The 14,324-nt window shown below is 38.9% G+C and overlaps 1 protein-coding gene across 2 annotated transcripts in view; it reads right to left on the bottom strand.

Annotated features, from left to right (window-relative positions):
* mbtps1 (membrane-bound transcription factor peptidase, site 1) overlaps positions 1-14,324 on the bottom strand; it is a 112,567-nt gene that overhangs the window by 57,299 nt on the left and 40,944 nt on the right. Inside the window, exons 4-6 of one of the 2 annotated variants that reach the window (XM_048546527.2) lie at positions 13,579-13,779; positions 9,234-9,344; positions 6,282-6,391 (exon numbers count right to left, since the gene is read on the bottom strand). In XM_048546527.2, coding sequence (XP_048402484.2) covers positions 6,282-6,391; positions 9,234-9,344; positions 13,579-13,779 — 422 coding nt within the window. Of the gene's footprint in view, positions 1-6,281; positions 6,392-9,233; positions 9,345-13,578; positions 13,783-14,324 lie in introns of both variants that reach the window. The other variant, XM_048546526.2, reaches the window with a different exon arrangement.

Raw genomic sequence — 14,324 nt, 5'->3', positions numbered from 1 at the left:
CAGCCACAAAAATTTCCAGAAACCTACAACGCCAAAATCACAAGTCAAACATTTACTTGGGCATTGGTTAGGCTATTCTACACTGAAGCACATGCCATTCGTTGATCATCAAATGAAGAATACACTGATGAGCCCTAAATCAACTCCTGCAGACCAGCACACCACCACCGCACCACCCCCCCACCCGCCAATCCCCCATCGTAAGTAAGCAGGTACGCAAGGCCACAGTAACTCTTCACATCATTGTGATTTGGCATTAAAACACTTAAATTTTTAAGCAAGAACTGTTCAGCCAAAAGATTTTTGTGCAGGATGACAATGTAATAAAGTTGGGTACAGTAACTATAAAGTGGAAGCCAGAAAGATAAAATGCGCAGTTCCTTTCAGAGATTTGTGCTTTGTCTGTACTTAGAAATTTTTTAAAAAGTATGTCCGTCAATGCCAGTACAGAGAGCCTCAAAAAGTGAAGCAAGTGTATCAAAAAAAAGCCTTATAGGTGGCAGGCAAAACAGCACAGTCTTGTTTGGATGTTGTGACAAGTTTGAGTTCGGCTAATTAATTTAAAAACAAGCTCTGCGATTCAAAGCCAACTGAATGTAAGGAACAAAAACAAAGTTGCTGAAAAGCTCAGCAGGTCTGGCAGCATGTGTGGAGGAGTAAACAGAGTTAACAGTTCGGGTCCAGTGACCTTTCTTCAGAACCTTCCTCAATTGAATTTAAAAATCTGATGGTATTGACAACCTGAAACTAATCATCTTGTAAGAATTTGATTTCGTCAGTGCAGGTATAAAAGATAAGGGCATTTGGAAAACCTGGGGAGAGGCAAATGTCATCTGCCAGAGTTAGCACCATTCAACTCTCAGAGAAAGCCCAACTAATTAAATCAAAGGTACCATGATATTTTAGCTCAAAGTCCTCATGGAGGAAATAACAGAAACAAAACATCCCAGGCAGCAGCATTAGTGGAAAAAAAGAGTTTGTGAAGACACTGGAGAAACAGAATATTCCGGAAGAGAGTCTGCGAAAACCTGGAGAGATTAAGTTATAACTTATTGCTTCTTATTAATTGGGTTTATTTTAGTGGGACTTGTCTTCATTCAAGTAGCATTCCAGTAGAATTTAGGCCAGTCAGGGAGCAGTCAGTAGTTTAAGGGGGGAATTAGCAGTTAGTTAGTAATTTTGTTAATTTGCTCATTGTTGGACTACACAAATAACTTGTTTCTTGTAAAGTGAAAAACAGGGATTTTCTTTCTTTTACCCAGTATTAACAGATTACAAGCAGAAAGGCGAGCTTTTCTGTGTGTTTCACAGGGTACTCATTAGAAGGGAGCCTCTAATCCCATCATCGCAGATTGGGGCTGGTGTTTTAGTTTAATTACCAGAGCGGTTCAGCCATTCCCCATTGTAGCAACAGCATAAAGTGTAAAACTTTGTTACTAAAACAAAGTTTAGTGATTGCAAACTGAATATTACGACTTTCAGACACAGTGGCTGCGACAGGTGACGACCGTCAATCTGGACAACAATGGAAAATTATAGTGGCAGATAAAGAAAAGATATATGGAGCTCAGCAAGATGTTTGGCAAGGTTCCGTACGGTAGACTGGTTAGCTAGGCTAGGTCACATGGAATACAGGAACAGCTAGCTACACAGACAAAAAATTGGCTCAAAAGAGACAGAGGGTGGTGAAGGAGCATTTCTTTTTGGACTAGAGGCTTGTTACCAGCAGTGCTCAGCATGGATTCACAGCTTTTTGAATTTATATAAACTATTTGGATGTGAATATAGACCAAATGGTTAGCAAATTTGCAGACGAAACCAAACTTGGTAGTGTAGTGGACAGTGAAGGAAGTTCCTAATAGTACAATGGGACCTTGATCAGATGGGCCAATGGGCTGAGTAGCAACAGAAGTTTAAATTTAGATATATGCAATGTATTGCATTTTGCAAAGGCAAATCAGCGGAGGGCTTATATACTTAACGGTGAGGTCCTGGGGAGTGTGGCCGAACAGAGACACCTTGGAGCGCAGGTTCCTCGTTCCTTGAAAGTGCAGTCATAGATAGGCAGGGTATAGAAGGCGACGTTTGGCATGCTTGCCTTTATTGGTCAGTGCATTGAGTATATGAGTTGAGAGGTCGTGTTTCAGCTGTGCAGGACATTGGTTAGGCCACTTTTGGAACACTGCATGCAATTCCGATTTCCCTGCTACAGGAAGGATATTGTGAAACTAGAAAGGGTTCAGCAAAGATTTACGAGAATGTTGCTGGAGTTGGAGGATTTGAGCTATAGGGAGAGACTGAATAAGCTGGAGCTGTTTTCCCTGGAGCTTCAGTGGCTGAGGGGTTAGCTTATAAGGGTTTACAAACATCATAAGGGGCATAGATTGGGTAAATAGGCAAGGTCATTTTCCCCAAGATCGGATAGTCCAAAACTAGAGGGCATAGGTTTAGAGTGAAAGTTTAAAGTGTTACTTCACCTCCAAGGTATGTTTGGGCTCTTGGAAGCTCATGGGGGAAGAGCTAAATGGGCAAGTGTTATACCTTCGGCGGTTGACATTTTACCACCACCCTGGTCCCTGAAGGTGGTGCATGTATGGAATGAGCTGCCAGAAGTAATGGTGGAAGCTGGTACAATTACAACATTTAAAAGGTGGCTGGATAGGTATATGTTTAGGAAGGGTTTTGAGGGATTTGGGCCAAATGCCGGCAAATGGTATTAGATTTATTTAGGATATCGAATTGCATTGATGAATTGGACTAAAAAGTCTGTTTCTGTGCTGTACATCTCAATGACTCTAAATACAAGTGGCTAAAGCCACAAGTTCTGTTAGGCCTCATTTTAAGTAATTACACTTCAACACTGGGAATGCACACTTAGCATTTTTTTCATTTTAGCATTTTTCCTCTCCAGGCTAAAAGTGCATGGGACACGATCAATTCCATTTTCAAGTGGCCGCATCCATCGCTGCTTCATTCTTTCAGTCCTTTCCTAAGCACTTACTCATAGGAGGAGGGATGGCAAGCAAGAAACAAGTAGAAAGTTAGCTCATGACTTCATATTTTTATATTTTATATAAAAGTTTTGATTTAAAAATATAGGAATTTATGATATACAACATTTACACCGACAAGGTATAACACTGCAGCGAGATAAGGTGTAGAGCTGGATGAACACAGCAGGCCAAGCAACATCTTAGCAGCAGGAAAGTTGATGTTGCAGGATGAAGCGTCGAGGCCTGAAACATCAGCTTTCCTGCTCCTAAGATGGTACTTGGCCTACTGTGTTCATCCAGCTCTACACCGTGTTATCATCTCGGATTCTCCAGCATCTGCAGTTCCTAATAGCTCCAATAACATGCAGTGTTTTTTTCTTGGCAGAAATGATCTCACAGAACCCAAGTACAGCTTTTATATAGGTTGCAATGGGACACCCCATTTTGCTTAACATTGTTTCATTTAAATTTGCACTTTTCAGGTATCAGATACAACATTAACAGAGGAATGTCAATGTGTCACAATCGCTTTGAAAATGCTCATTAATGAAATCTATTGACTATATACTTATGTTGGGCAATTATTGGCAGTGGACAAAACAAACAGAAATCTACTTAGAAGTAAGTGAACAGTTAGGATTCAGGAAGGAATGTAAATTCATAATTTGCCTGCTGTCCATCACAATTCAGAGCTATGTCCAAAATGCTCCCTGGGCATTTTCCACTCTCTCATGCATTGTTCAATTAACAGATATTTTACATCATAAAAAATGTGAGAAACTAACAACCAAAAGGGAGCCCCTCTACTCTCAAATCTAATAATGATTTAGCTTACCTAGGAACTTAAGTCTCCCTCAAATTGCAAAAAGATCACTTTTAATCATGCAGTTAAATTGAAAGAGATGAAGTATATAACAAGTCCACAATTATCCAATGATATAATTTTATGACCAGAACTCAAGAGTACTCACCTCACTGACTATCACAAAAAGTGGCAAAGCTAAGACATTGTCCTTTATAGACTCTAATGACTCTGCAGATCAAATACAAAGGCAGTCCAAAACCATTTGTGTACAGCTGTTAGAGATGTGAATAAAATAAAAAAGGACTGCTAAAATTGGTATATCCTTCAAATATACCAACACAAACTGTTTAAAAACTAAAGAACTGCGGACACTGTAAATCAGAAACAAAAACAGAAGTTGCTGGAAAAACTCAGCAGGTCCAGCACATTCTGTGAAGAGAAATCAGTTAACATTTTGGGTCCAGTGACTTTCCTCAGAACTGTTGGTACCTAGGAAAATGTCAGGTTATGTGCAGAAGATAGGGTTGGAGGACTGGGCAAGGAGTATATGATAGATGGGGATAGAACCTAAAGAGAGCGAAGATGGTTGGTCACACAAAGCAGTGGATAACAGTCTGGCTGGGAGACTGAATAGGTGGTAATGGAGACTGTTAGTGACTAACAATAGGTAGTGTGTAATGGCAGACTGTGTGATAACAAGGCCTGATGTATGGGGTTGGGGGCAAGGGGGCATGGGAGAGTTCAGTCCGGAGGGCTGCAGGGTCCCCAGGTGGAAAATGAGGTGTTGTTCTTCCAGCATGCACTGAGCTTCACTAGAACATGGCAGCAAGCCTGAGGCAGATGTTTGCATTAAGGTGGCAGGCAACTGAAAGCTCAGGGTGTTTTCAGGGCAGAACGTAGATCTTCGACAAAGCAGTCACCCAGTCTATGCTTAGTTTCCCCAATATAGAGGAGGCCACATTGTGAGCAGCAAATGTAGCATGCCAGATTATGTGAAGTGTAGGTAAAGTGTTACTTCACCTCCAAGGAATGTTTGGGCTCTTGGATGCTCATGGGGGAAGAGCTAAATGGGGAGGTGTTATACCTTCAGCGGTTGACATTTTACCACCACCCTGGTCCCTGGCCAAAATCTCTGTCTCAGGCTTTCTGCTGTGTTTCAGTAAAGCTCAGTACAAGTTGGAAGAGCACCAACACATTTTCCACTTAGGGACGCTGCAGCCTTTCAGAATCAGCATCAAGTTCAATAGTTTTAGAACCCGAATTGTCCCATGCCCAAGACCTCAACCTCTCACATCAGGCCTTGTTATCATAGTCTGCCATTGCACACTACCTATTGTTAGTCACTAACAGTCTCCATTAACAACTATACAGTCTCCCAGCCAGACTGTTTTCCACTGCTTTGTCTGTCCAACCGTCTTCTCTCTCTTTGGGCTCTATTCCCATTTATCATATACTCCTTACCATTTGCACCCTACCCTATCTTCTGCATATAAACAGACATTTTCCTAGCTGCCATTGGTTCTGAAGAAGGATCACAAGACCTGAAACATTAACTCTGATTTCTCTGATTCTGCCAAAGTTGCTGAGCTTTTCCAGCAACTTGTGTTTTACTTTCTGAACACAATCTATTTATTATGTATGTTATAACTCTGCATACATAAAGTGCACATAAACAATACCAATATTACACTCTAAAAGCAAATTCCTTCTGGCCAATCTCCAAAAGGAAAACAGATAATAAATAACTAGTCAGTAGGGAAGTATTTCAAACATTATACACACTTTGACCTGACCAGGTTTTCCGAAGAAATAAGAACTGGTTTTAGAATACTTAGCAATGCCAAAAATCATGCCAAATTTCTCTACTGATAAATGAGTTATTTGGAGATTTAGTAACTTGATGCCTGTGCTTTTGCCTACGTGTTTAAGCCTCCTTCACTAATTTCTCTCACCAGGCTTCACAAATGTAAAAATTTGGCTTGAATGTTCCCAGCAGGCAGTACTAAATAGATTTGTAACGTCGCATCCCAGGGAACCATAAAGCTAGGCATGTACTTGAAATGATCCAGCCAAGTCAAACAATTGGTCTACTTCAGTCTAGAACTAAATGGTTTATTTACATTAAAAACAGGCTTTTGTGTATGACCACAATAAAGAAATGTTCAATAGCTTAATCACCATACTGCTTGCTAAGGAAATTTTCTATGCATTGTCTTGTCAACGCAAATACATCAGCAGGTGAAATATTCACTTGTAACTTGTAGCAAATTACTATATTGTACAAATCTGGAAAATTGCAAGATTAACTTAAGCTGGTGGTTTGATTATTATTGTTGCAAAAACAAGAAAATTTAAGATTTTCTGTAACATTAGAAATAAATAATGACAATTACAATTTCTTGAGGCAAAGATCACTTTGCGAATTTTTCTTGAAACCCATTCTTCATAAGGTCAGGAGAGAATGAAAAGTGAGTACTCATTACCTGGTTGTTTGTAAAGACTCTGAAAATGTGCAACTCTGCATCCGGTGCCAACCCCTGACATTCTCGCATGCTGGCAATCACTCCTGCAACAAACGTCCCATGTCCCAAGCCTAATATCAACAAAAAGCAAAGGAGGATATAAGTTCAAAATGGATGAAGTACCATCTGCAATTAATATCTTTTCCCATCAGATATGTCTAAATGTTGGAAAATTATTGTTTCTTCCTTTTCCTTACCATAACTAAAATACTTCAGTCTTAAAAAATCCTGGATGATCTCAAAATGTAATCCTCAAATGATGGGACAGACATAGCTTCACAGTATTAAACCCTAATTTGAAGCCATTTCTTATCCTAGCGTAGCTTATTGTTGAAAGAGAAGAATGTCGAATACCCTATAATTCATCTGTAAAGCTGTCCATGACCTCTTTACAGGTTCTTTCCACTAAGCAACTTGCCACCTGTCAAGTCAGCAAACACTGCAGCAAAGACCCCTCCCATTCTTTTCATACAAATTTAAATATTCACAAGGTAAATTTTAAACGGAATTGAATCAGGACGCAACGAAGACTCAAATTAAATATTGAAAATTACATTCCTCCAGGCATGTATCACTTGTGCTACAATCCAAGTGCCTTGCTAAACCCACATTAAAAACAGCAGCCGTTGATCAAAGAAAGTTATTGCAGTATTAAAAAGGTGGTGGTGTTTTCTGTTAGATAATTAATTAATACATGTATTAGAACAAATGAAAATGTACACCATCTACTTAATTATTACACAATCTCAAAAGACATGCCTGGCAAGCAACCACTGATGAAACATTCAGATTGGGAAGCATATACAACATGCATTTTCAAAGCAAATTTGGGAATACAAAAGTTACCTCCCCGGAAAATTGTTCAAGCTACTGACTAGCCACTTCAATCAAGAAACATAGCAATATATCAGCTGAGCAAAACTCAAAAGTTTACAGAATTATCCCTGTTAGTTCAAGAACAGAGCTATTTAGACCATGAAAAGAGCAGATCAAAAGGTAGTAACCACTAAACAGTTGCAATAATTGCAAGAAAATTACTCTGCTGTCTTTTTCATCTTTGGATATAGAACAGTACAAATGATAATCTAGCCTACACCACACTTGCAGAAAGCTGGCAGCTTGAAAATCATTCTTCATTTGGAAAATAACTTCCAATAAGTGATGGTTTCGCTGAAGAAAATGTAATAGCTAGTGACTGATAGACTATAACTACACTGAGCTGCAATCTCATAATGAAACTTGGAGTTCTTTTTTACCTGAAGGGTTCTTTTTTCAGACTACCACTGCTCTGTTGTGGATTCTGAGTATCTCAAAATTCTCTGCATTCTTTGTAACAAAATACAGTCTAATTATCTTCATTCACATGTATTTTAGGCTAATAGTTATGTTGTGGATCTGGTAACAAGACTGGTATACTGAACCTTCAAACTTTGGTTGTAAAAGTTAATTTGGTTGAATTTGATAATATAGGGCCAATCCAAGAAAACTGTGAGAACTGCTGAATAGTCATTAATGCCCTTAACACAAAGGAGCTGAGCATACCCACCCCATCTGTCCCATTGTGACTCAAGCCCCAGGATCTGTGGTTGACCTCTTGCTGTTCATGGGGCAACTTAAAGACAGCCAAGTAATGTTGGCTTTTTTTTTTAAAACCCAGATCTTAAAGCTAAAGTATTTAAAGTCATTCCATTCAAATGATGTATTATTTGAGCTTTTAACCAGTAAACTTCCTTGTTATTCATGGTACCAAATTAGATGGCAATTATTTTAGCCTGAACTGCAATTGTGCTGGGTTTTTAAACATTTCATTGCAGAACTTAACTAAAACCTCTCAAGTCAGGTTTAAAAAAAAAGACAAGTAAAACGACTAAACACACTGGGTCTTACTGTGCAGACTTAGCACAATTCCCTCAGAGAAGGCAGCCCCGCAGATCGTGCAGATAATGGCCCATGATATTGTCTCCCCCAAAGCTAAGTTTATGCAGCACTGATGAAGTAGTATTTACATTTACTCTTGCTAAATGTCTTTTCAGCTTCTAATCATTTAGGAAAGATGAGGAAAACAGCTTTGAGCTATCCAATTAGCACAATCAAGAAGCCTACAGTTTTCATTCAAATTTTAATTAGCTTATGAATATCATGTCTTGTTAGTTGCATCATTGGGTATGTTGTTTTGAGAAGTTGGCTATCACAGTTCTCAATTGCTCGGATCAAATCAATAAAATATCAACTTGCATTTATATCGCACTCTTAAATGCACAGAAACGTTTCAGGACACTTCAGAGATAAAAGGAATACAATGGAAACCAACTACTTGGAAACAAGAGAAACAGGATATTAGAGCAGAAAACTTTGTTCCGAGGATATATTTAAAAAAGATCATAGAAAGACATTGGTTTGTGTACCTTTGAAAGAGAACATAGATGTAACAGATAAATATTAATCAAATACTGAAACAATTTAGATACATTAGGATCTGGGACATGGTCCAGGTGGCTTGGGTGTGGCAGCCTGTTCATCAGAACGGAAAGCAGAGAAAAAGCACGCAGTGAACAGGAATTCCACACAGTCTTCCACAATATCCCAAGGAGTGAGGGCAGAACAATCCACATCAAGCAAGATATAGGACGACAGGGAAAACAAAAAAAAATACGGACTTGCATTTCTTCCCCCACTGTTCAAAATTAAATCTGATTGTCAATGCAGATGAATACTCCTTACCGAAGGGCATTAGATCTTTACATTCTCCATAAAAATTAGCAGCGGGGGAGATACAGAAGATATGTTTGTGATGTTTGCACATAAAAACAGGTCACAATAAGAAGACATATTCTGAAAGATTGATTTACTCCAAATACCTTTTCATATCCAGAAACCTGTGACACACGTTTTGCATAATTCAGGTATACATACCATCATCTAAAGTTTTCTCATTGGTCCAATTTGTCCTCTCTTTCACATTCTTGAAATGGGGATGCTTTTCACTAAGTCCCGTATCAAACACCGCTACTTTCACACCAACACCTGGAAATATGATCAAAAACCAATCTGAACATCTACATTTAGTTACGGTCAATTCCACATCATATCATATTCAAACATTAACCTTTGGATTCAAACACTAATCAACCCATTGTGCACACTCAATAACTTTAGTAGTGTCCACACTGGAGGTGGGAAAGGTAGCATTCTCACACTCTGTCATCTCTAAACAATGCAGCACAAAAATAAATGGCCTGATTTCATTAAATCAGCACACTGATAGGGTATGGCACAAGACAGAACTGCCTAGTTTTTGGTGAAGGTGAACAGTGTTTTTGTTGTAAAAAGAATGCTATCGGTTGTTCTATTTAGAACGTCATCACTTTTTTGTCATGTTTTGGTAAGCCTCAGTTCTCGTGGTGAAATGCGTCAAAGTATAGGAAGAATTTTCAAAGCAGGTAATTCCTATGGGTGGATCTGAGGCCTACTCAGTAAGATGGATGAATTTCAAAGAAGATTTCTTGTTTCAGCTTTGTCATGACCCAGCAACCACCTTAGGGAAGAGTCTGGAGGATGAACAATTGTAGCAACGTTGGATTAGCAGCATGGGAGAGCGAGCGCGAGAGCGAGCGCGAGAGCGAGCGCGAGAGCGAGAGCGAGAGCGAGCGCGAGAGCGAGCGCGAGAGCGAGCGCGAGAGCGAGCGCGAGAGCGAGCGCGAGAGCGAGCGCGAAGACAGACAGAGAGACAGACAGAGAGACAGACAGAGAGACAGACAGAGAGACAGACAGAGAGACAGACAGAGAGACAGACAGAGAGACAGACAGAGAGACAGACAGAGAGACAGACAGAGAGACCTGGCAAGTGGTCTTTTCACTTTGGGTTTGTTTAAAATTCATAGGAATTATGGCACTGATGCAACATTTAGTTACAATACTAGTATTAGTGATTTCCTGTTGGACACTAGCCACAATCAACTTGTCCACTGCTTTACTCTAGTTATCGGATCACAATTGCATTAAGATCTACAAAGACATGACTACATAAGAATAGTTCGGGTCAGCACTAATTTGAAATGTCTCAGCTTATATTAACAATGGCAAAGAGAAACAGGAAAAGGCTAATTCTAGTAGCGGCTTGGAAAATACATATCAGACACTGCCTCGGATGGATACGCAATTTATTGCGGCTGTTTTTTTTCCCCTGTAGAAACCCCAGCACTAGTGAAGTAGCAATGTGAAGATGTGACCCTTAAAAGGAATCTTCCTCCATATTTTCTCCAGAATTACTTCTTGCCCCATTTATAATTGCAGATTTTAGCGCCAACTCGAAGCACAGTGTGAATCATTATCATTGGTACAAAGGAAACAAATATATTTGTAAACATTTCTAAAGAAGGGTCTAGGCCTGAAACATCAGCCTTCCTGCTCCTCTGATGCTGCTTGACCTGCTGTATTCATCCAGCTCCACACTTTGGTATCTCATTTGTAAACATAAACCCTTTTGTTTCTGTTGTAGCAACTTTAATAATCTAAGTCTAACAAGTAAGCAGTCAGACTTTTGGCGGTGGGAAGGGCAGGGAGCAATGCAGAGAGGAAAAAAGGAGAAATCAGCATGACTTCATTACAATTGGTGCTGCAAAGACAGGATGCTGTGTCAGACCATTGTTCAAAGCCATAAACTTTATCAATACATGGTTTTCAACACCTAAACCTAATTGTGTTATATACACTATCATTTTGGTCATGAAAATATTGGTGAAGCAAGGTCTGCCAATGTTCAAATTTTAGATCCACTCAATTAACAGCTAGCCAATTACTATACAAGCTCCTTGATGATAGCAACTCGAGGACGGTGTTGATCCTGCTATGATAACTTAAGTCCCAATTTTCTGTCTTAACTTCATCTCTAATGATTCTGGCAAAGAGCAAGCTCATTAATTCATCAAAGCAGTTGTTGATTTTTTCATAAATTGGATTATGCAAGGCAGTTGAAAGACTAACCAGGCTTTAAGCATTTTATGAAGAGAAGGATTACAAATTTCGACCAAATTCAGGGAACTCCAGGAGGTTAAAAATTCATCTGACACCAATGTCACTAATATTTCTCAAACAATGCACAATATTAACATTAAGCATCCTTCAAACATCATGCAATATCATCATTCACTATTGCTGGAAAGCATCCTGGAACACTTTCCATGTGAAAGATGTAGCTTTGTGCGGAAGTCAGTGTCATGTCCAGTCAGATCTGATCCATCTGCATCTGCAAAAAGTTCAGATTCCAGGAAGCCACAAGTAATAACAGCACAGACTCGAAAGGCATGGCCGTTCAGATTATAATTGGAAAGTAGCAAGATTTCTGAAGAGAGGAAATAGTTTACATACATTATTTATAGTTCAAGAGGAAATATTCATTGTAAGGAAGAGGAAAACATCACTAAATCTGAAAATCGAAAAACGCCATTGCTGGGCACTAAAGAAAAGGTCATCCATGCAAAAGAAAACAGTTCAAGGTATTTCTAAGCTAAAATAGGTAAGTTTGTGGTTAAATTTAATATTCTTAATAATTAGTTTAAATGAGAATCAGTCAATTGAAAAGCAACAGGAGCAACAAAATAAGCTGGTGCAGAAATTTGAGCAACGGTTAAATGGTACTTGATAGCCCATGAATGCTTAGAGCCAAATGCTACAGAAATACTAGAATGTCAATTATTTGATTTTAGCCAAAATACATAACCACAAGGAGCATAATGCAAAGAGTGATAAATATCCTGAATAATCTGTCAAGCAAACTTGCAGGGAGATGAGAGCAGGGCATTAAAAATTGAATTTAACTAAATTCAGATGCTTTTGAATTCAAGAAATAATGGAGAAAATATATTCAGGAACTTTAAGTTAAACAATCAGATTTTATATCTTTGCATTTCAGATATTAGCTGTCACCTAATCTTATTCATAATCAAGAATGTTAAAATGTGACCTTATACACTGGTGCACTTGAAGACGGAATATCTTTCATCCTCAGTTTTGCTTCTCATGGACAGCCTTCTAGAATCACAGAATCCCTACAGTGTGGAAGCAGGCCATGGAGCCCACTGAATCCACACCGATCCTCAGAAGAGCATCCGACCCAGAGCCACCTCACCACCCTATCCGCGGGCACTAAGGCAACTTGGTGTGGCCAAGCCACCTAACCTGCACATCTTTGGATGACAAGCTTGTAGTCATGTAATATGCTTAATTTAAAAGAAACTTAAAACACGTTTCTACTAACAAGCACCTTGAGTTACTCGCAAAATTAAAAAACCTAAAGTGTCAAAAATTTTTAGATATGAAATTACCAGGATCTACGTGAACCACTTTAGCACATCACTTAAACAACATCCAAGTTTTACATTTAACAAGACTTGGATATGTTAATAAGAATTCTTCCCAAAAAACACATTTGAAGGATATTTAACCAAAGTAGTAATGTATATATTTACTCATAGCAGTGATAAAATACAAGCAATTAACTCTAACATCCAAATAATTAATGGCACGTCAGGAATTGTAGCTTTTTGCTGATAAGGCCGTAAAAGAATTTTAGGGACATGTTATGCAGTTTTGCTATTCACAAGAAAACTAAAATCAGTGCACTTGATATCAACGGTCATAGCATGACGCAAACATTATGCAGAAGGTACTTTTACAACTAAACGTTAAATTTATTTTAAAAGGTTTAAAAGTATGTGTAGATAAAGTTTCACAAAATATGAAAAATGAGTTTTTGTAAATGCAAGTATATGTTGTACATTTATTGGTCTCTGAACAGTGATCCATTCAAATCCTCCACTTTATGTCTATAGCAACTTGCAAAACAACTACTCATTAAAATGCATTTGCATCGTAAAACTGTTCTGATAAAGACTCCACAACTGAAACTGTTTTTCTGTTCACAGTGACTGTCAAACCTAAGTCCTTCCAGAATGTTGGCTTTTACTTACAATTTCCAGCATCCACAACAGTTTGTTTTCACAAACTCATTTTAACATGACAGTGGGGGCTGCACAGCAAGACCCGGTAGAAGTCATCATTATAACCCTAATTTATAACTGCGCTCCAGAATTGTTTTGGAAAGCAAAATGAATTCGAAGTTTGTCCAATTTTAAGCACTATGGGGAAGTCATTCAAAACAGCAAACTTACTTCCTTCCAGCTTTTATCAATTAGATGAAATTGAATATTAGGTTGTTCAGCCGGTTATATGGCATTACCATCTACAGTCCCATACATACCTGTATGTCCCATCTGCCATAATACATCTGCCTGCAGTGTCTGAGCTACTTGCCGAGGGATAGCCCTCAACAGGCGTCTGCTTGAATGCCTGCCTGTAGCATGCCAGAATCCAGAGCCTAGGGAGAGGCTGGTTCTCCTGAGGGGTCTTGAAGACTGCCATTTCTGTGTCCATCGACTATCATTGCATGGCGCAGCTGAGTCTGCTGCAACAGAAACAAAAATACATTTAATGCTCAGTATGACAGGAAACATCATTCTGACCAGATCAGCAAAACGGCTTTTTTTATTTTTAGAAACAGCCTGAGAAAAGCTTTGAAACAGGCCAATTTAAATGCCGTTTTAAAGCGAGAGGGAAACTGATTTTCGAAAGCAGACGTCAGAACTTTTAGACAGTGTCAAACAGTGGCTGTCAAGATCATCATACACATTGCTATCTGAATGATGTATTGCAGCAACTCACCAAGTTTTAATTAAACCACCCAAATCCACAGTTTCTCCATTTTTCTCCATCTGCCAAACATTTGTCCAATTACTTAATCTATCTCTACACCTTTACAGGCGATGTCTATCTCAAAATGTTTTGCTACCCACCTTTGCATCATCAGCAAATACTCCTGCCCCCCATCCAAGTCATTCATATAGATAGCAAATAGACGTTTGACACGTCTAACCTGGTCCACCGACAAACATCAGAATGTTGTCTTTACTGTGGAGAAAACAAAATTGACTGGAAAAATATCTTGTA

Source organism: Stegostoma tigrinum, chromosome 16, assembly GCF_030684315.1.
Source record: "Stegostoma tigrinum isolate sSteTig4 chromosome 16, sSteTig4.hap1, whole genome shotgun sequence".
NCBI classification, from domain to species: domain Eukaryota; kingdom Metazoa; phylum Chordata; class Chondrichthyes; order Orectolobiformes; family Stegostomatidae; genus Stegostoma; species Stegostoma tigrinum.
Note: the sequence above shows the minus strand (reverse complement) of the source record. Positions and strands in the feature narration are given on the sequence as shown.